The 22,597-nt window shown below is 32.5% G+C and overlaps 3 protein-coding genes across 5 annotated transcripts; 2 read left to right on the forward strand and 1 right to left on the reverse strand.

Annotated features, from left to right (window-relative positions):
- Nucleotides 1-545: 545 nt before the first annotated feature.
- LOC111710056 (40S ribosomal protein S5) lies at nt 546-2,605 on the forward strand. The gene is made up of 5 exons (XM_023484074.1): nt 546-720; nt 1,097-1,152; nt 1,497-1,667; nt 2,189-2,207; nt 2,364-2,605. The coding sequence occupies exons 1-5, from the start codon at nt 562-564 to the stop codon at nt 2,529-2,531; spliced, it is 573 nt and encodes a 190-aa protein (XP_023339842.1). The 5' UTR covers nt 546-561; the 3' UTR covers nt 2,532-2,605.
- Nucleotides 2,606-6,239: 3,634 nt separating this feature from the next.
- LOC111710057 (SAC3 domain-containing protein 1) lies at nt 6,240-9,927 on the forward strand (the record flags this gene model as incomplete). 3 transcript variants are annotated; one of them, XM_023484077.1, is given in 9 exon segments in its annotated part: nt 6,240-6,263; nt 6,732-6,815; nt 7,086-7,205; nt 7,522-7,587; nt 7,798-7,846; nt 8,600-8,662; nt 9,008-9,066; nt 9,189-9,653; nt 9,899-9,927. In XM_023484077.1, coding segments are annotated over 8 exon segments (910 nt in total), but the record flags the coding sequence as incomplete, so codon positions are not given.
- A 5,380-nt stretch (nt 9,928-15,307) lies between these two features.
- On the reverse strand, nt 15,308-17,373 carry LOC111710058 (uncharacterized). Its single transcript, XM_023484079.1, has 2 exons — nt 17,139-17,373; nt 15,308-16,023 (listed from the first exon to the last, which is right to left on the reverse strand). Exons 1-2 carry the CDS (start codon nt 17,178-17,180, stop codon nt 15,589-15,591), a joined length of 477 nt encoding a protein of 158 aa, XP_023339847.1. The 5' UTR covers nt 17,181-17,373; the 3' UTR covers nt 15,308-15,588.
- Between the last annotated feature and the right edge of the window lie 5,224 nt (nt 17,374-22,597).

Consider the following 22,597-nt stretch of genomic DNA (forward strand, 5'->3'; position numbering starts at 1 on the left):
GTAGGTCAGAAGTTCAGTATGGGAGATGTGCGTACAGACGATGTAACATTTATTAGCCTAATTAATTCATAATTTCATGGTCTAAATTTTGGTGGATTCCAATCAAAAGCAAAATATTTGAAACTCAATCCATGCGAGAAAACAATATGACCTTGCTAATTGGGCCCTTTAATAAAAGGAGTTCATATGTTAAAGTATTTATACCCGCCCAATTTTAAATGAATGCATTATTCTCTTTATCTTTATCATCTCTTAGATACATTTAATGATCTTTGTGTGTAAACGAGAAAATAATAAAATAATTTTCTGAATTAAATGTCGTCTTTCAAATGTTCCAGTCTCTACGCGGAGAATAGTTTCCGGCTGAAATATTGGGAATTATTTGCGGCATTTCGTCTGGCTGGTGCACGTGTTTGGGTAAACTTTTATTAGTCCGACTCCGATATTTAGCGTGAAGATGTTTATAATTCATTTTCCAACGAGTTTACAAATGTGTTGTGATTTTATTTGTGCTGCATCATTTCTCCAAGTGTCAAACATTTGTACTTTTGTTAATTTGTGATGATTTTCAGTGTAAAAATGGCGGAAACTGATTGGAATGACGAGATCGAGAGCGCCCAGGAGGATGCTCCTCAGCCTATTATCGCTGAGCTCCCCGAGATCAAGCTCTTTGGCAAGTGGAGCTGCGATGACGTTAACGTCGCCGACATGTCCCTTCAGGTATTTTACTTATAAACTGTTGCAAACTTATTTGCTATTTAAATATAACTTATGGTTTTGCATGTGCACAAACACTCCCACACACTGTTTCTATCGTTTTATGCTTAAATTTCCACTGAGGCTGTTCTTTTCATTATCTTCATTGGTCGACAATTTGACTTCTCCTATATTTGTCGTTAGCGTACAGAGAAATTATCTATCAGAATTTAGCATGAGACGCCAACATATTGTCCCCCAAAGGACGTGAACTACATGACCATTTTTTGTAGAGAGAATGGGCTCTGTAACGTTGTAACGGCTGAAACACTATCTCCTGATCTCATTGTATATGTTTATGTATGTTCCCGAGCCATTGTAAATGAATTTATCTTCCTAGGACTACATTGCGTGCAAGGAGAAGTTTGCCAGATATCTGCCCCACTCCGCCGCCAGGTAATTATTTAGCCGGCGTTAATTGTCTTACTGTGAAAGGTGTGTCTTGTAATATTTTGTTTAAAATTATCCCAGATTAAAACTTTAACCGTTTATCCCAGATACTATTATCTTAATATGAGAATGCAAGTTATATTTCTAGATTAGGAACTTGATAGGCACTTCCTATCGTCTCTATAGACCCTTTTTACGTGCCACTGTTTTTAATTTTTTAAACTGTTGTTCGAACAGTTAAAGCAACCTGTTAAATTTCAAGTATCAATTTGTAAATCTCTGAATTAATTAAAAAAAATTGCGACCATGATTTTATTAATAACTTAAGTTTAATTTTACTTATTGTTCAGGTTCGCCGCTAAGAGGTTCAGGAAGGCACAGTGCCCCATTGTTGAGAGGCTGGTCAACTCCCTGATGATGCACGGGAGGAACAACGGTAAGGACGATCCCTGCGTGATTATCCATCCCCAGTGTCCTGCTTTAGTTTATGATGAAATCATGAAGTGGGCTATATTTATTTGGTGATTTTAATCAATAAGTAACCATAATTAAGTGAAATTTTAAGGGGAGAGTTTTAAAGTTTTGTTTATTTTTGTTTGCTAGTTCAAGCACAGGGATTTAAATTTCAATTCTTTTTTACCTTAATTAGTGCATAATCTGTAGAATGTTTTAAAAATCATATCAGCCTTAAGTTCGAATCTAAACTGGATTTTGCGATAAAAAATTCAATTTTTGCAAATTTCCAATTTTTTTGCAAATTCTAAAAGTAGAGCACAAGAGCTTTCCAATGATGTATCATTTGTCATATTTGAACATCAAACATGGGATTTAGAGGGAGGCCCAGCATATCCTGGTTTTCAAGTACCCCAGCAGGGATAGGGTTAATCGCCAAACATAAGTGGGAAAATATCGGAATAGTTTCACGTTTTTACCTAAACCATACAAAAAAACTTTTTTCTATTAATGAATTCCTCCTTTTTTCATTGAATGACTCACTAAATTAATATATGATCCTTTTTCTCATTTAAGGTTTATACATGAGTGCTATATTCGCTCAAATGGTAGAAACCGCCTTTAAACGTGTGACTTTTGTTCAAATTTTACATAAACCTTGAATTTCGGGTGTATTTTTGACGAATGTTTAACTTCTTTTTTTTTACAAATATATTACTGCTGCTTACGTTGAATGGTTATTTAATTTTTTTTTAATATTTTAGGCTATCTGGCTTCTATGCACTGGAGCCAGGGAGGCAGCTTTCCGTAACATCAAGTCTGTCGCAGAGTGCTTGTCCGACGAGCTGATCAATGCCGCCAAGGGATCCAGCAACTCCTACGCCATCAAGAAGAAGGATGAACTCGAGCGTGTCGCCAAGTCTAACCGTTAATATCGTTCCCGCCACCCTCCGCCTCTATTTCTGTATCGTTTGCGGATTTTGCAAATAAATACTTTTGCGGATTTTCTGTTATTTTTCCCACAAATTTTTCAGATTTTAGTTGATAATGATTTAGGAATAGTATGTTCTAAAGCATGGAAAGAGAACGGGTCTGATAATTTCACAACGTGAATAGACTGGACCTAAACCAGCTTAAGGGATTTCAGATCAATGAAATAATTCCGTACTCTGTTTTTAGATCGATCTTTTATATTTAAAAAAAGTGAGCAAGCGTAACTAAGTGATCATTTATGCAAAGATGGCAATTCCCGAATAACCAAGGCACCCTTGAAACCCTTATCTGATCAAAAATGGTGGAAGAGCTGATTTCTAACCAGAGTGCAAGCAAGAAATGTGCGAGTCACTCGCAAAGTAACTCTTAGTGATATTTAACTGTTTAAAAAAATGACAAAAACATTGATATCTTATTCACATTTATTCGGACAATGCTTAAGACTTCTGTTTTAAATTGAGTATTGTCATCTTTACATCTTTACAATTCACACTACCAAAAACGGACTATCATGTTTCAAGTCAAAGCACTACACTTTATCTTTGGACTATATTTATATGCAGTCTACCGAGTTTTAATCTCAATATTCTGAAAATGCCCCCTAGGTAATTTAGAGCAAATCAATTTCGTTTTAAAACTTGAATCTGCTTTTTATAGTTTCTTGACGATACTTTTTAACAGTGTATTGCATGGTCTCTCAATTTTTCTTAAACAGTCATGAAACATGTAGTAAAAAATCAAACCCCTAAGTCAACTGCCTGACTGTCAAAACACGGCCCGAAAAAGATTTTTGACGTAGTTTTATTGATGTTACTAAAAAGGCTTTTAGGCATTAAGAAGGAAATTTCTTAAATGTATTCCCTGCGCCACCCCACTCAGAGATCCTATATCTAGGTTCTCATCGTCGCTGTTCTTCTATCCTCCTTTCTCTTCACCTCCAGGATGGCACCGCTAGTCTTTATACTATTGTGATCTTTGTCTTGTCCATATTCTTTCATCTCTTTTATGTCTTATCTCTAGCGGTGTTCTTGTTCCAGATATATGCCAAGAAGAAGATCCTAAGGCCTTCCTGTGTTACTATCGTAGTATCTTCTGGATCCTGGTTCCCCTGGATCCTAGTACTCTCTCTCTCTTTCTCCCGTGGCTCGTCCTGCGCGTCCTCGAGCTCCTCCTGCTATCTGATCAAAATTCTGATTTCAAACCAGAGTGCAAGCAAGAAATGTGCCAGTCACTCGCAAAGAAACTAAATGATATTTAACAGTTTAAATGACAAAAACATTGATATCTTATTCACATTTAATCAGACAATGCCTATAAGACTTCTGTTTTAAATCGAGCATTGTCATCTTTGCATATAGGGTCACTTACAATTCACACTGCCAAATATGGACCATCAGGTTTCAAGTCGAAAACGCCTAAACTTTATCTTAATACTATTTTTATACGCTGTCTACCAAATTTCAATCTCAATTTTAATTTATTGTAGAAATCACGTGCATTTACAGGTTAAAAATTAAACAGCAAATTTCGTTTCAAGACTTTAATCTGCTTCTTGGGTTCTTTGACGATATTTAACAGTAATTGGCATGGTCTCCAAATTTTAAGAACAGTCCTGAAACATGTTGTAGCAAAAAAATAGTTTTAAGTGAGAAGAAAAATGGTTTAAATAAGCAAAAGAAATATTTTGAAATGAATCAAAAATAAAGTTCAAATTAGTAACTATTTTTAGCTTATTTGAACTAAATATTTTTGCGGCCACATGACAAATAATATCAATTTAGGGCCAACTATTTATTGGCTCATTTGAACTCTGTTTTTGCGCATTTGAAATTTTTTTTTGCTCATTTAAACTGTGTTTTGTGTTCATGTGAGCTATTATTTGGCTTATTGGAACTATATTCTTTGCTCATTTGAACTGTTTCTTTTTGCTCATTTGAACGAATTTTTGCTCATTAAATATTTTTTTGTTCATTTGAACTATTTTTGGGCTCATTTGAACTATTTTTTGATAGTTCACATGAGCAAAAAAAATAGTTCAAATGCGTACAGAATGTTATCGTTTGAACTAAATAGCACCGAAAGTAAAAAGTAATATTGTTATACTGACCTGCTAAGGCTAAAATAAATGACTGTTCTGAAAACTCAAAGTTCCTAAAAAGCTATAGATTATTTACCGGTTACCCTCATAGCAGAACCTTCAACAAAATTTCAAATGTGTTCCTTTTGGATTCACACCGGCACCCTTCAACGGATTAACAATGCATATTGGGGAAAATATTGTGACTTGTCGTTTGAGATAGTTGTTAATTTTGTCAATTTCCTTACTTCGTAAATCCGCTAAATACTGAAAGAGAACCGATTAGAATAAAAAATTGGGATTATTGGTAATGAGATAAACTTAAATTCAGATCCGGGCTTTAAACCCAGTTCACAATCGGAAATTAAACCTCTAGGCTGGTTAATGGAGCCTAAAGCTTTCCCTAAAATTCATGATTTTCACCAGCATTTTTGTGCTTACATAAGCTTTAAGGATGCGGCTGTGAATCAGACATGCCACTCAGAAAATAAAGGGTTCTTAGAATTAGGTCTTTGCATACCTTCAATTTATTTCAAATTTTCCTCTACCTGAAACTTAGAGAAGTGTTCAATCAAATTTAAACATTTCAAGTTACTTTAGGAACAAATATTTGGTAAAGAAGTTTTATAACAATATTACGAGAATAATATCTTAATCTTGAAAACCTCTTACTTAGACGAAAATACAAAAATACTGGAGAATCACCAGGAGAAGGCTCGTAGCCATTATTAACCATTGACATGCTGAGAAGGCGTTGGAATCAAAGATGTATGTCCATTGTCCAGTTCATGTTCTTAGCTATCCTAGCAAAGCTATCTCATGACAATTTAGACCTCTCAACTTAGTGTGCTAGGGAGGGGTAAAAAAAGGCAAAATTTGAAACAAAAATTGAGTAGTAATGAGACACAGTTTGATGTTTATACTTCCATTTTTAAGGTGTTTTCAAATTTGTAAATTATAGTTGTTTAGCTCAAACAGAGCACAATGTAATCGGATGATTTGAAGCATCTACCGGCCTTCCGTCGGTCATGAAACCCACACTAACAAACAAATTTACAAACAATTCTTAAAATTCAAGACGTAAAAATTGTGAGAGCTAGAGCAGAACTACAGGGTGTCCCATAAAAATGGGAATTAAGTAACTCTTGTTCACCCAGGCTACCCATGAGTGTCCACAAAAAAATTCAGCCGTTTGGCCGGCGAGAGGGAACATATATATGAATGTCTTATTTTATTATATAGAATAAACAGTGACAAAATATTGAAAATTATAAAATTTGTAAACTGTAATAAGTAAAACAACTAGTTTCGGTTAAACTACTTCTTTAGGTGTGACAGAAAGTGCAGTCGTACCAAGTTCAACAACTTCTCGACAATTCATTTAAATTTAATCTGAACCCATTTATCCCCCCCCCCAAACTCCTAGGGATAGGTGAAATATCTTTAATTTTGTGGTATCAAGACTCTTTTTTTTGTGTTTTCCAGTTTCAAGAGGGGGGGGGCTGCACACGGTCTTGCAGACTAGCAGATTATTTTACAAGCAGGGAGATGAATTAGTTTTGTTTCACAGGATTAAGGAGAAATTACTACACAAGTATGTACAATGTTTATTATTGATCATTAATAGGCAGACTTTAAAAATATTTTTCAACCTGAAAATAATTTACTTAAATTTCTTTACATCATTGAAATGGACTGTGATTGTAATTTTAAGTGACCTCCCTTTTAAGTGCCCGATTCACAACAGTACCTTTATCTGATAAATAATGTGGAAGATATCTTCGTTTTCAAACTTAATAAGTGTTTCAATTTCTGTCAACTTGATGCACTTTCATTGTTTCTGCAGTAGAAATCCGCAAGTCAATGCATATCTCATACATTCCTAATCATACAACGTTTTCCAGGGTTCCGTTGTTAATCGGACAACACACTCTTCCATAAAAGGTCGCCTAAAATTGAGTTCACAGTCTAGCCAGGTTTGCAACATTGGAGAGGGGGAATGGGAGGGGGAGGGAGGGTTGATTAATTTTCTAGATATTAACCAATGTATTTTTATTTGAAGGCTTGAACAGGGAAGGTTTTATCCTGTTAAAGAATATTCTAGACCAGCTGCAGGGATGCGGAGCCCAGCTCCTTCAGATATTAGGTATTCATTTATTTATTGGTTTATTTGTTCATTGGTTAATTGGTTAATTGATTCATTGATTCATTGGTTTAGCGGTATATTCATTGTTTCATTGGTTCATTGGTGTTGGTTCATTGGTTCATTGATTAATTGGTTTGTTGGTTTTCTTGGTTTATTGATTCATTCATCCTTCCTTTCATCCTTTCATTCATCCTTCCTTTCATCCTTTCATTCATTCATTCATTTATTCATTCATTCATTAGATCATTGACTAATGATAATTTTGTACAGAACAGTAGGTTGCCTGGTGAAAACTGTAAACTACCTGTGCAGTACAGTGTACACTAACAGTACTGCAGCATCACGCAATATAATCTTCGATTTCATGTTTGACAGATTAAGAGCAGTTAGGCATGTTGTAAATCAATCAATTAATCAATTTATGAGTGAAAGCTTTTTTGTTTCTTCTTTACTTGACAACTGATTTGCTTATTGCTTAATCTCGATGTAAGAATTTAACAGATTGGTCAATTTGCTTTAATAAACCGATTTCATAAGCTGTTGGTTTGGTTGATTGTTAGATTGGATTTTTAAAGTATTAAATAATGGATTGATTGATTGAAGGATTATTGAATAATTGATTGGTAGAATAGTTGGTGGTTGGTTGCAGTTGGTTAGTTTGTTGATTGATTTATTGATAAAGTGATTGATTGATTGATTGACATAGACAGGATTTAATCCTTCAGAATGTAGAGGATAAGTCTGCCTGCCAGATACTTGCACAGATTGTCAGGTTGGGATATTAATTNTCTACATTATTATAGGAAAATATTTGTAAGTTCAATTCAATTCAAGACATATGATACTGATTTTATTTTTTAGATATTGTTTTAAAATGTCATTAAAAGCTCTGATTAATTGTCTTTGCTTCACAGAATAAAAATCTCTAATCCTTTGAATTTAGGTAAAAAAAAAATTGTTTTTATTTTTGTAAATTATTTAGATTTCATGTGGTGAGCAGCTTGTTACAAAAGGAGTACACAATAGACAAGGTATTTTGAAAACTAAACAAGAGAATAAAAGTTTAAAAAAGAAAATCATCACATGATGGGACAAAATTAATAATTTCTAGTATTTTTTTTTCATAAATCATTGATTTCTACAATATATCTATTTTTAATTTTCACTGATTTGAATATATGTATATTACGACATGGTATTAACCAGAAAACGGTGGATTTTTTTATTGAGATAGATAGATTGATTGATTGATTGATCGTCTTTCTTTTAATGTAGAAATCTTGATTATTTGCTAAGGATTTTCAAATTATTGTAATTAATATGTCTAAATGTGTTCAGAACTTTTGTGTTGTGATTTTGTGAATCTTTGGATCAAGCATTGATCTTCATCTTATGCAGACCTAGAGATTAGTTTATTTCCTCTTTGATATCCTTATATAGGGATATCTTTAAGGGATCAAGCAGTTATCCACCTTAAAAGTACCCACATTGGATATCGAGATTAAGTGTTCAAGATTAACGATACTCCACACACAATTTCCAACTGCTGGGCATATTTTAAAAATATATCAATTTACAAAATCCTTATTTGCATTTTGTAATAAAAATAATGACGGCAATAATAATTCCACGTTTTCTAACTACCTTACTTAAATATTTTTTAAAAATTGAAATAAGTTAAAATATTTTTTTAACAAATATGCCTTAATTTGGGTTGTATAATATAAATCTATTTAATACATTTATGAAACGACGCTAAAGTTTAAAATGCGTAATATATTTAGTTTGATCCTGTGCGTAATAGTTCTCATCTTCTGGAATGCGTAAAATCTGTTCTAATACTGCAGGTAAACAATTTCTGGCGCTTCGTGTCAAAAAATATAAATACTAAAATATTTTTTTATAATTTTTCATATTAAAATCAAAACAATCTTTTGCTTTGTGTCTTTTTTTAAAGACCATTATCAACGCAATTGGAGGTAAAAAAAATCCTTTCTTGAGCTGGTATTTGCATTTTATAAATGTTTTTTTTTCAGTTCAAATTAGTTGATTTGATCTAAATAAATTAAACTGTTTTTTTTGTGTTAACTCGATTTTATTGTTCTATTTTCTATTTCTGCATCAGCTGTTATAAAGTATTTTTCTCAATAATGTTTTAGATTTAATTAACAATTCATTTAAATATTTTCTAGAATTTGAACGATGTCGTTGACGAAGAAAGAGAGGAAATGAATTCCATTTATATCCTTAGGTTAGTTAAAATTATCTGTTTTCTCTGTTTTGTAATAAACACAAAAGTTATATTTTTAATTAATTGATAACAAGAAAATGTTAGGTATTTCGAGATTGATATGATATTTCAAATATTTTAAGTAATCTGAGTTCCAGTGCACCATTGATGTGGGCGACAAATCTACCAGACAATTTGAGAAAATCCGAAAATATCTCCAAATCATTCCAGTTGGCACTTCTGTACAGACAGAACAACTTTGTCAGATACTTCCGGTTGTTGCAATCCCTCCCTCCCCTCCTGCAGATTGCCGCGTTGAAGTTTACAGAAAAAATGGCGGTCCACGCTTTAAAAGTGTACAGTGTCGCGTATCATAGTGTACAGTGTAAATACCCTCTGGCGGATTTGTCAAAAACTTTTTTCCTTAAACAATGTGTGATGGCAGACCTGTGTACAAAGCTGGGTTTACAGTTGGAAGGGGACAATGTTAAATTCCAAAAATCGAAAATTCCAACTATTGAAGATGAATCTACGCTCAACATTTTTGACTTCAATAATGCTTCAAAGAGTTTACATGTAATCAGATAAATTTGTATTATTCTACAGTGGTAGGCAATTATATCAATAAAATGAAGACGACTTTCGATTCCAATTTTTATTTTTATCAAGCTTTTATAAAATATGGAAACACATAAAAACGGAAACAAAGAGAAGCTATAGATAAAAAATCTTCTTTTTAATTTCTTTTAAACTTGTAATTCGATAAAAGCTTGTAAACAATAAAAAATAAAAAGTCGTCTTCATTGTATTGATATAATAGTGAACCACTGTATAAAAATCTAAAAAATTATAGCATTTGACAAATAAAATATATTTTCTGTATCCTCATTCTCATGTGTTTTATTATATTGTTAATCAATACTCAATTAACAGTTTTTTAAATATCTTCGGTCTATGTTGTCAAAAACATTGAGATATTTAAGGAAATATGAAAAGATATCTAAAATATTCATAAAACAATTTTTAAAAAGTCTTCTGTTATATGTTGCGGTAAAATTGATAATTTTTAGGAAATATGAACAGATATCTTAAATATTCGTCAAACAATTTTTAAAAAGTCTTCTCGTCTGTGTTGTCAAAAATATTGAGATATTTAAGGAAATATGAACAGATATCTAAAATATTCGTCAATTTTTCGTCATGTTGTTATATATAGATATTTTTAAGCAAATATGAACAGATATCTAAAATATTCGTCAAACAATTTTTAAAAAGTCTTCTCGTCTATGTTGCAATAAGATTTATATTTTGATTTATGATTGTGATATTCAATGAAATATGAACAGATATTTAGAATATTCGTTAAACAATTTTTAAATATCTTTGGTCTATGTTGTCAATACGACTGGATTTTTAAGGAAATAAAATANAAATATGAAAAGATATCTAAAATATTCGTCAATTTTTCGTCTATGTTGTCATAAATATTGAGATTTTTAAGGAAATCTGAAAAGATATCTAAAAAATTCAGAGAACGATTTTTAAAGTTTGAAAGTGCCCAGCCCTAGTCTACTGTTGCAGGGAACCAACAATCTAAGAAAAAGGACAACACAAATTCCGTACAGTCGTCCCTGAAGTCTCATCCTTTGTGGGTACTGGGGAACCCATTAGAAATTGTCAACTTGGACTAATGATCAAACAAACTACACTCTCATTTTCTAATCCCTATATCTTTGTAACCAAATGTAGTAGACTTTAGATATTTCAAACTATGAATTCTGTTCGATCACGTAATCTAGAAGTAAAATATGAAAGGTTTACGCCATTAGGTTGTAAATATAAAGGAATTTGAATTTGTGGCAAAAACTCTATTCCTCTCTAGAAAAAAATGTGTGGATTTAAACCTATCTTTGAATATAAAATATTGTTAAATTTCCAACTAAAAATATGGATTCATTGAATAGAAAATCGTGAACCACTGTATTAAAATCTAAAAAATTATAGCATTTGACAAATAAAATATATTTTCTGTATCCTCATTCTCATGTGTTTTATTATATTGTTAATCAATACTCAATTAACAGTTTTTTAAATATCTTCGGTCTATGTTGTCAAAAATATTGATATATTTAAGGAAATATGAAAAGATATCTAAAATATTCGTCAAACAATTTTTGAAAAGTCTTCTCGTCTATGTTGAAATAAGATTAATATTTTTAAGCAAATATGAACAGATATCTAAAATATTCGTCAATTTTTCGTCTATGTTGTCATGAATATTGAGATTTTTAAGGAAATATGAAAAGATATATCTAATAATTCATCTAACGATTTGAAAGTTTGAAAGTGCTCAGCCCTAGTCTACTGCTGCAGGGAACCAACAATCTAAGAAAAAGGACGACACAAATTCCGTACAGTCGTCCCTGAAGTCTCATCCTTTGTGGGTACTGGGTAAACCTTTAGAATGATATTAAAGACTTTTTGCAATTCCTTTCGTTAACAAAATGTATATATTTTACAGTGAAATCAATTTTACTATAATATAACTGTTATATAAAAAATGTTATTAGTCTCTTTAGTATCAAACAACTTAAAAATTATGGAAGAAGACATTTTAAACTATTCACCAACTGTCATGTTTCGTGGGACACCCTGTACTTGGATCAGGTCGTCATTTAAATTTATACTTTAAACAGTAGCTGGGGATTCGGGGGATGATGCTATAGTGTCTTTGAGGTTTTTCAATATTTAATTTCCTTTCCCCAGTCTTATATGAATATTGAATATCTCAGCTCTGAAGGTTTCAAATTCCAGAAACTTTTTTCTGCAGACACATTTTGTATCGGAAACATTAGTGGAGACACATTCTTTTGCAATAAAAGTTGTGAAACGATACATTTGCTGCGGAAACATTTTGTGTCTGAACATCAGAATCTTGGAAATACTTTTAAAAAACTATTTTTCCAAAAACACATTTTTTTACTCCTTATGTTGATTTTGGATAAAATGGTTTAGAGTGAAAATAATTTAGCAGAAGCAATTATTTTCAACAAATATGTGTAAATAAAATTTTCTGCGGAATTATTTTGCCAAAAATATTTTCTTATTACAAGCGTTTCAATTAATTTGTTTCAATATACAAGAGTAAACTCTGGGATCCAACCTAAAAGTAAAGAGGAGAAATCCAGTTGTAAACATGGAGAAACCACGAAAGAAACCATGAATAACCATGAATAACCATGGGGAAACCAGGAGAAACAAAAAGAAACAAGGAGGAAAGCAGAAGAAAGCAGGAGGAAACCAGGAGAAAACAGGAGAAACTGCAGTTGTAAACAGGAGTAAAAGGAGTAAACATATAAGTATATACAAGAGAAACTAGGAGAAACCAGGAAAAATTCAGTTGTAAGCAGGAGAAATTAAGTTGTAAACAGGAGAAATCCAGTTGTAAACAGAAGTAAACAGGAGAAACCATTGGATACACCATTAAAGAAACCAAAGGAAACCAGGAGAAATTAGAAGAAACCAGGAGAACCCAGGAGGAGAACTATGAAAAACCAGGAGAAGCCATGAGGAAACCAGGAGAAAACAGGAGAGACTAGGAGAGACCAAGATCTGCACAATTGTTGTGTTTCATGCTCATTAGACTTTTTAGGGTTTTAATATGATTCTAAAAGTCGTCTTCCTATTTTAGAGTTTTCTAGTTACTTGAGTTTGGACAAAGATAATATATATAGATACGCTGGCAGGTAGAAATTTCCTTCCNCTCTAACAGACAACTAAACTCCAGTTTAATAAATTCAAAAGATATAAAAATGTTTTGTACTAGAAAATCTGTGTGTAAACAATTTTTAGTAAGCATATTTTGTATGAGAAACTTTTTCTAGCTGGAAGTAATTGTTGAGACCAATTATCGACTTTAAACACATACAAACATTAAAAAACTACTAGATTTTAATACTTCATTTCTCTTGAAAATTTCCAAATTATTCCGAAGATATATTTTTTGTTTTTATTTAACAGTTTACAAAAATAACATTCATATTTCTGAATTAACACCTTTTCACACTAAAAGTTTTGTTATTTTAAAAGATTAACTTTTTAAAATTTAAAAAACGTGTTGGGGGCGGGTTGGTGTATATTCATGATCTGAAGTGTCTTTGGTTAAATAGCGATATTTTTAAAAATATTAAAAAATATTTTTTTTTACAAAAAACATGTATCACAGTAAATTTTCACCACAATTATATATTTTTTACATTGTTGCAACCAAAATTCATAAAACTGAAATTGGCATAATTTTTAGAATTCTCTAGTTAATCTAGTCACGACTCACGGGTCCATTTATAGAGTTGTATGTCTAGTTCACAACTGTATCCTCTAAAACTATGTATTTTCAAGTGAATGAGATATCTTTATTTTCTTAGATGTATATTGATTATTTTCAATTGTGGTTTTTCTATAAAAGTGACTTGCGGATATATGCTGCAGAGACAACTTAGGCAATGAGAATTTGCGGATATATGCTGCAGAGACAATTTAGGCAATGAGAATTTGCGAATATATGCTGCAGAGACAACTTAGGCAATGAGAATTTGCGGATATATGCTGCAGAGACAACTTAGGCAATGAGAATTTGCGGATATATGCTGCAGAGGATAAGTTTATAAATTTTAGATATTCTTTAAACTATTATCCAATTATGTGTTCTTTATATTTTCTATATTTCTGTATGCATATTGCAAACATAGAAACTTTCAAGCAACATAATACAGAACACAGGGTGTTCCAATTAAAATTGAAATTTAGTTTTGTGTAAAAATGTTGAATTTATATTCTTCCAAAAAAATCACTTTCTAAATGTGGTTTTCATTTTAATTGTACCTTAAAATATAACAGACATATTTTTTATGTTTACACAATTTAACATCAATATTTAGCTTGAGATTACGTCTACAGTTTCTTCAATCTAATTTCTTAACTGGACACCTTGTATGTGCATTTTTGTAATTACCAAGGTTGTATAATAAGGTTGCTTAAACTCTCGATGCGCTCCAATATGTACAGAAAATGTTGTCTCCTAAGATAGATAGAAAAAAACCTAATATAACGTCAATCTCGCCTCTAAATTCAGTGACGTCGTATAAGGTTTTTTTCTATCTATCTTAGGAGACGACATTTTCCGTACATTGGAGCGCACCGAGAGTTTAAGCAACCTTATTATACAACCTTGGTAATTACAGAACCAACACCAATAATGATATCAATTAAGCAATGTATGCTTTATAGACATGGACAAACGTGGGCATACATTTAATATTTATATCCACATACATTTAACGTTACAATTTTTATTACTCCAACATTCTTCTAGTTTTTTTAGCATTAAAATTAGGGCTGGGCATGTTCAAACTTTTTTCTTTAAAAATTTGATAATTGTGTCCGTTTGTCAATAAACTTAAAAACATTTCTACTAGAAATTAAAAATTCTTTAATTATTTAATTAATGTTTTAAAGGGAAATTTTTAGAAGAAACTAAAAAAAAAGATCAAAACTAACGTTTTCTGAAATTCATCAAAAATAATTTTTGATCTCTTTCCGTGTTGAGGTAGGGGAGGAAGGCCAACCATATCAATCTCTAGTCCGAACCACATTCTCCTCATTTTCTCGTCCGAACCACCTCGGAATCCTCGTCCTTAGATTATTTTGTGTTAAAAAGTTTCCAATTCTTAAAGATAAAACTATTTTTTTTTAATCTGGCCACGTTAGGGCATAAAATATGGATGGACTAAAGTATTGCAATGATTATATCATGTTGGAATTCAAACCCATGAAAATGATTTATTTAGGTAGAACTTAAATCTCTTCTGCCTCCGTAATGGCTAACCTTCGTGATATGAAAAAAATAGCAAAATATTCGGCATACCTCTGCCTATAATTTTCCCCATGGAACCACCCGGGAAAATGCTATGGTTTTCACTAAAGTTAACAAAAAAGATTGAAGTTCTATAAACTTGTAATTATTTGCGGCATTCTACACCAGGAATATCTGAAAATGCGCGTAAAACAGGTGAACATTTTTAAGGACATTAAACTTGAAATCTTTAATTCAATTGAAACTTTTTTTCGATTTACAAAAATTTGATATTTCATTTATGCCCTAACGTGGCCCGATTCTTTAAAAATAGTTTTATCTGGAAGGATTAGACACTTAAAAAAATAATATTTAAAGGACGAGGATTTTGAGGTGGTTCGGACGAGAAAATGAGGATAATGTGGTTCGGACTAAAGATTGATGTGGTTGGCCTTCCTCCCCTCGTTGAGGCGTTTCCATGTCACCATCATTAAGGTGCCTTTAATTGCAATATTGTAATTGCAAGTAGGTTTTTTCTGGAAGCAATCTTTCATAATAAATTTATTATTGTAAAAAAATTATCTCATCCAGCTTAAAAAAATGGTTGCCTTCGTCAACTTTACAAAATAAATTTTTTGGCAAAGATTTTTTTTGTGACGAAAAATGAATTGCTGAAAAATCACAACTTGGCTTTATTTGCCTGGTGGCCAGTTATTAGTTGACACTTCTATTCTCATTACAGACGGTGGTTCAGAATCTGATTGTAAATAGATATGTTTGTCTATTGCTATATCAGGGGATGTACAAGCAGACAGAGAGTAGCCTGTATTGTACATGTGTGCGCTGTGTACACAAAGATTGTTCTCACCACAGAGCGAGGTTTCTTGATAGTTCAGCTCGTGATTGTTCCGCTCACGGGATAGGTCAGAGAGTACGCTTAATCTCAGGAGCTGGGATCTTGAACTCCCCAGCGTCCTCTGACCGGTTGTTTTAGAACGGTTCAGCAAATTCAGACTGATTGATGGATTCCTAGAGCCCATTGTACTTCGACTGCGGTTCAGGGAGGAGTTGATCATAGTAGGATTGGCTGCATCGGTGGCAAAACTGTTTGGATATCTGATCAAATCCTGGAAAAAGGATATCGTTTTTTATGCATGTAAATATACTTGTTAATTAAATTAATGTTCTTTAGTTTATCAAACACTAAAAACTAGGGTTCATTTCAAGTACGAAACAGCTTTTAGGCAGCTAGAGCAAGTTTTGTACAGTATACATACAGATTACAGACAGGGCTGGGCAAATTTCGAAAATAGATGGAAGAGTCTGTTATAACGAATGACAAAATCCGGATTAGCTGATTATGAAATGAAAATTAAGGGTTGAACTGTGTAGTTCGTTTATTTCTGTTTAAAATTGCATTGAAATTGTTAAACAATTTTTTTTGTGTGTATTGATGATATCACCAATCCGTAGGGTCAAACTACCTAGGGTCAAATGCCATTGGGTCAAACAACATAGGGTAAAACGACCTTGGATCAAATGACAAACGGTCAATAACGCGACAAAGGGTAAACTGACATAGGGTCAAAAAGTGCAACAAATGGGCAAAACTTCATTTAGTCTATTTTTTGTTAATTTCAAACTATTTTTATGTTCATTAGAACTAGTGGCCGCAGCATTCGGCCCCCTAGCCTGTCCTAGCTGCAGCACTTGTCCAAGAAATTGTCTTAACCTAACTTAACCCTGAAATAATACATATAATATTTTTTTCCATTTTGACCCTTTGTCGCGTTTTTGATCGTTTGTCATTTGACCTTATGTCATTTGAACCTATGTCGTTTGACCCTGGGTCACTATGTTGGTGAACCGTATTGATGTTTAATTTTTTTTTGATGCTTCACACCGATAACGCTGTTAATACTGCATGTAATAGATCATTATCGGCTGTGCCATTAACGTTTTAATTAACTGTTAACAATTTTTTTCGGCCATGCGCCGTTAACACCGTTCATTCTTTGGGATTGTTAACTAACGGTAACTTTTAAAATAAACAGAAAATACCGTTAATGAAAGAAAGTTTCGTTCTTACGATCAGAAACTAAAAACAGTTGGAACTAACCGTTAACGAAACAGCTCGAAAAGTTGGAACATGCCCAGCCCTAGTCGAGAGGTGCGTAGGAGGGGAAAAGCTATCCATTACTTCGTACAATGAACATGATCATACAATTTGAATCATCTTTACCTGAGGAGGTGTGCAATCATGTCTTCCCAGCATAGCACACATGGTCTTGAGGAAGATCCTCTTAAATTTCTCCCCGAATATACAATAGATTATGAAGTTGACCGAACTGTTGACGGTGACCAGGAGATTGGAAATCTGGGTCAGCGGGGAGAATTCCCTGCCGCTGTGCTAAACAAAAAGATTTAATAAAGAACAATAACAATGATTGTAATCTAGACATTTTTTACTATTTATTTTACAATTGCTACAGTAGTTTGTTAACAGGGTTTCCTTAAAAAGTTTGAGCCAATTTGGACCAGCCCTATGGACAGCTGCAACAAACAAATATATCTACGTATATAAAGTTGTAATCTCTGTTTGGGTGTCTGTTTGTTCGTCCGATCAAAACTCAGGAACCCCAGGACCCATTTGCTTCACATTTTGATTGGAGGAGTAACTTTTAGTAACAATGGCAGCACTGGACCTGGGTTACCAAGCAAGTAATCTAGTACATATACATGGGCAGCCGTAGTAAATTTGAATTTCCGAGCCGGGTCAACCTTTCCGGTCCCAGTTTGTACTGTATCGCCCGTACATAGGGACACTCAATAGGACTATCCGGTGCAACAAGGTTGATGCGGTCAGACTTTAGGTTGAATTTACTTTTACTAAAGGGTCAGGGGTGCGTGTATATAAATATATAAAATCTAAGATCTTTGTTATAAAGATAAGAAACCCCTTTAAATGCATAAGATAAGGAAAATAAACTTTTGACAAATGAACCGTCAAGAAAAAAGAAAACTCTGGATCTTAATCTTCATGAATGGACTGAAGGGATATCCTGGAAAAGAAAATAGGGATAGATTTAAACTCTAATAGGGCGAGGTATAAAATAGTGTTCCAGCGAACAAAAACTTTCGCGAAAAAATACGGAAAATTTATCGCTTGTAATTCGCGAAAGGAATTGAGTTTTTGACACCAACTCAAACCTTATGCAACCTTATGGAGTAAACCTTTCATATTTCAAACTCAGATTATTTGATCCAACAGAATTAATAGTTTGAAATATTGAAGGTTATAGGAAACCATGTCCAAACAATTTCTTCATTATTATCTTCTATCTATATACTTTGTTTGTTTGTTTGTTTGTTTGTTTGTGCCCAATAACTGTAAAAACGGCTGAACCAAGTCCAAAATTTTGAGGCAAACTCATGACCCCAGGGAAGTTTTATGGCGGCTAGGTCAAAGTTGAAAAATTTTGCATGAAAACAGAATGGTGTCTTTGTCGCAAACTCTAATTTTCTTATTCTTTATATTTGCAACTCATGGTAGACCTTAGATATTTCAAACTATGAATTCTGTTAGATCAAATTAATAAAATTTGAAATATCAAAGGTTTACATTATCAAGTTGAAAAATAGGGGTTAGAAAATTTGAGTTTGTGGCACAGACTCAATTTTCCTTTATCATTTTTGAAAATACGCTATTTTAAACAGAAAATTCACGAAAATGTTAGAACGATTACAATTGGCTTTAATTGTAGATAGGAAAAGCCTATCTAGTTAGATTTCAGAAATATCTAGATTTTCTAAATTCAATTTTATCCTGATTCATTGAATGTTTTATTTTATATTAGTTTTACATTTATGCAATTTAAATTTTTTTTCCATTATTTGAATGCATATGCAAGTAATAGAAAAAACCTTTCGTAAATTTAAAAAAAATTATTTAGTTAACAGAAGTTATCTAGCACTTCTCTTGAAGGGGAATAGATTCATGTTTTGGGTTTTAGTACCTAATAACTTTATTGAGAGTAATTTGGAGAGCATGGAGATTATCTGGAATCCATTAAATGTTGAATAAAAATACCATCAAGAGAATTCAGCAGATAACTTGAGGTTTAATTGACTTTACCAAGCTTCAAATTTCAAACTGGGTCAGATTTCCTGATTTATAAAAGATAAAATTTGTTTTTTCCATTAAAGCTCTTAAAGTTTACGACAACTTTGGGAGCATCAACATTTTGCGATATAATCTTTAGAAAGCTTTAGAAAAAGAGAGTTCGAAGGGACTGGTATCGAAGTTTACATTGAGCTTTTATTTAAAGATTGGTATGGCCCTTCATACCTTTATCTAACATTTTTAAAACTTTTACAGCAAGAAAAACAGAATTACTAAAACCGAAATTTTAAGAGTACCGTTATGAATCGTACACGTTGGTTTTAAATGATGTGCATCTTAAAATTACGTCACAGTCTCCTTATATCTGAAGTATATTAAGATTCCCTTCTATACTGTATATCCCTAGATCTTAATAATCTCTGTTTCTCATTACTGGATTATAGCTAAGCCAAGGAAGCCTTACAGCTTGGGTACAGCTTTATACTTTGCTTGTCTTGTTTGTCTTGTTGTTGGTTTTTGGTCGTTAAACGTTGAAACGGCTGATACAATCGAGCCAAAAAATTTCGACATTTATTTTTGTAGAAAATGCGCCAATGTAAACAGAAAAATCCACAAAAAAACAAGACTGAATAAAAATGGCAACTTTCAGAGCAATTGTTTAAAAAGCTAAAACTATTCATTAGATGGGGGGGGGGGGGCGAGAAGCACCATTAAAAGAAAAGTATAAAACATCTATATTTAGAAATATGAATATATATTTACAATATGTATATTGTATATTGATCAGTAAATTCTACATAAAAACTCTGTTGCATCCTGCAGGGGAACATTTTTCTCACTGACCGCAGACAAATCTCTAAGTTTATTTTTAAATTTAATCCAATTACAAGAAAATACTTTTCTCCAGGGAGATCTTTTCCGAGTTAGTTAGCAAATAAGAAATAAATAAAAGATTTCTTTAAAGGGACTGTAACCGTAATTTTAATTGACCCCAAGGTACTAATGCAAGGAAAGTTATTTCAGAGGTGTACGCCTTTTTGGTACTGCAGTGGAAAAGTAAACACAAAAATAATCTATGAAATATTCTGGTCATAGCTGGAACTATTATGTGAATTATCAAAAATAAATGCTTTAATCCTCCTCGGATACTAGACGAACACTATTCTTGTTTACAAATTCCGCCCAGAAAGAACTGGTTTCAATGTGTACGCAGAGTATACACAGCCGCAATTAACTTTCCTTGGATTAGTACCTTGATTGACCCAGTCCTTTGATGTCAGATTTACAACGGTTATTTTAAAAGCATTGCACGATCAGGAACTGATTGTTTTCGTAAATAGTTTCTTTACAATTGTAGCCTAGATTTTTTCAAATTTTTTATATAAATATAATAAAACAAGACATTCGTATATTTATGTTGTCTATAGCCGGCCAAACGGCTGGACCGATTGGGCTGATATTTTTTGTGGACTTTTTTCTAATTTTTTTTTCACGGGCAACGCCGGGCCCTTCAGCTAGTGCAAAATATGACACATGGATCAGATTTTTTTATTACGTTTGTAGTTATTTATTTTATTTTGTTTATTTTATTTTTCCGGGGGCTTTATAATGTTTTTTCTTGATCTAGCTTATTAAAAATACAATAAACAAAAATATATTATTTTTCATATTATTCCCACTCTTGGAAAAAAAAAGACGGGATTATACAAACTTTCTGTTTTGACATTTTTCCTAAAAATGGAATTTTCTAATGGAAACCACTCTGCTGGCTCTAGTTATAAACCCACTATTTCTACGATCAGTGTACCACAGATTACTGAAAAATGCATGCCACAAAAATTGGGTTAGGGGAATATGACAACATTTTTTTCTAAAAATGACATTCAAATAAAAAACGATCTAAGTTCTTGGTATGAAAACTCCGATTGACTATAGCTGTGACCCTCTTCATTATCAACCCACTATTTCTTTGATCAGTGTACAGCCTATAGATGTAAATAGCCCCAAAATCAAAATTGGGGTTATATGTAATTTTTTCCGTGCGTCTGTGCGCCTCCCAGTTTAATTCTCAAAAAAGAACGTTTCTGCATTTCAAATGCACAGGTTTGATTTTATTTAAAAAATATGATATTATTTAGCAAAATCATGCGTTTCTACACCAATACTAAGGGGTGTATATTGGACTTATTGGTGGCTTTATACAAATCTAAGAAGTTTGGTACTTGTTAAAGTTGATTTCTATTTAAGTTTACTTTAATACACTACAGTGATAACCAGAAAACTCTGGGATAGGAAGACGACTGTAAGGACTAAAGTTATGACTTTAATTAGTCCAATGAACATGAGACAAAAAAACTGTGCAGTGTAAACAGACCCATTTAACTTTATAATTTATTGAATAACTTACTAGTAAAGTCATTTGCTTTGTAAAAACATCTAATGCACTTCGGCATTGCTTCAATGTCGTCTTCCTTTTCCATTGTTTTCTGGTTATTACTGTACATGCAAAATATTGACTCTGGACAATATTTCAAATAAATTTTGCTTCATTCAGGTGGCTTTTCTCATAAAAAAATCAAATATTTTCATGAAAGCAAACAATTGTAGAAAATAAAATTTCGAACTTAACTTCGCAGATCTAATTTATTTGTAAAAGAATGAACGTTCCCTTTTAATTTACATATTACTACTGGGCTAGACTAATATCTGAGTAATTACTTCCCCCAACACTAAATGTAGATACATCTAATATCTATCTATGTATCTATCAATATATCTATCTATCTATCTCGGGATCTATCTATATGTCTATCTAGCTTAGCTACGTCCTTCCCGTACATTAAATAAAATGAGGCAAGTATTGTTTGTACAAATGTTTAGTTTTGTAAAGATGACCAGTAATCAGAGCCCAAAACTTGAAACAATGTATGAAAACCAATTTTGAAACTAGGGTTTCACGAATGGGGTTGGGCAGTTTTGTGGATATCAACATTTGTGTAATGAAATATTATTTTATTCAGTTTCTTCATATTCTCCATTTTTGCGAATCTCTTAAATCAAAATCTACACAAATGTTAAGATCCCAAAAATGAAACTCGGGAGTTTCGTTCAACGATACTCTTTTAAATTTCGGGCTCTGGGAATAGGAATACACACAAGAATGACGAGACTGCTCAGTTCAAAGTTATTTTCTACAGATTGACACCAAGTAGTAAAATGTATTCATTGACCTTTTAAATGACGAGTTCATGATGTAGAAAGGGTTGTACAATTTTCAGATTTACAGTTGCATAAGCAATCTATTCTAATGTATCAAGGCCCGGGCCCACGACCTTTGATCAAACCTTTAATTCTGTAAAACCACATAACCTAAGTTTAGAATATCACAGGTTTACATCATCAGGTTGTGACTATAAAGGGATTAGAAAAGTTGAGTTTGTTTCAATCCTTATTCTGCTTTATTGTTATTATTATTAATTGCGCCATTATTTGATTTTACTTGTAAGAAAACCTTGTTTTATAGTTGCTTAAGAAAGCAAGTTGCTTTCAACCAGGGAAAGAAAAATATAACTTTTTGT

The sequence above is a fragment of the Eurytemora carolleeae genome, unplaced genomic scaffold (genome assembly GCF_000591075.1).
Source record: "Eurytemora carolleeae unplaced genomic scaffold, Eaff_2.0 scaffold1010, whole genome shotgun sequence".
NCBI classification, from domain to species: Eukaryota; Metazoa; Arthropoda; class Copepoda; order Calanoida; family Temoridae; genus Eurytemora; species Eurytemora carolleeae.

Coding starts and splice junctions, on each gene's coding strand:
- LOC111710058 (XM_023484079.1), bottom strand. CDS start 17,180: ATGTGTGCTATGCTGGGAAGACATGATTGCACACCTCCTCAG. Junction 16,024..17,138: donor ATGATTGCACACCTCCTCAG/GTAAAGATGATT, acceptor TCCTTTTTCCAG/GATTTGATCAGATATCCAAA.
- LOC111710056 (XM_023484074.1), top strand. CDS start 562: ATGATTTTCAGTGTAAAAATGGCGGAAACTGATTGGAATGACGAGATC. Junction 721..1,096: donor TCGCCGACATGTCCCTTCAG/GTATTTTACTTA, acceptor TTATCTTCCTAG/GACTACATTGCGTGCAAGGA. Junction 1,153..1,496: donor CTGCCCCACTCCGCCGCCAG/GTAATTATTTAG, acceptor CTTATTGTTCAG/GTTCGCCGCTAAGAGGTTCA.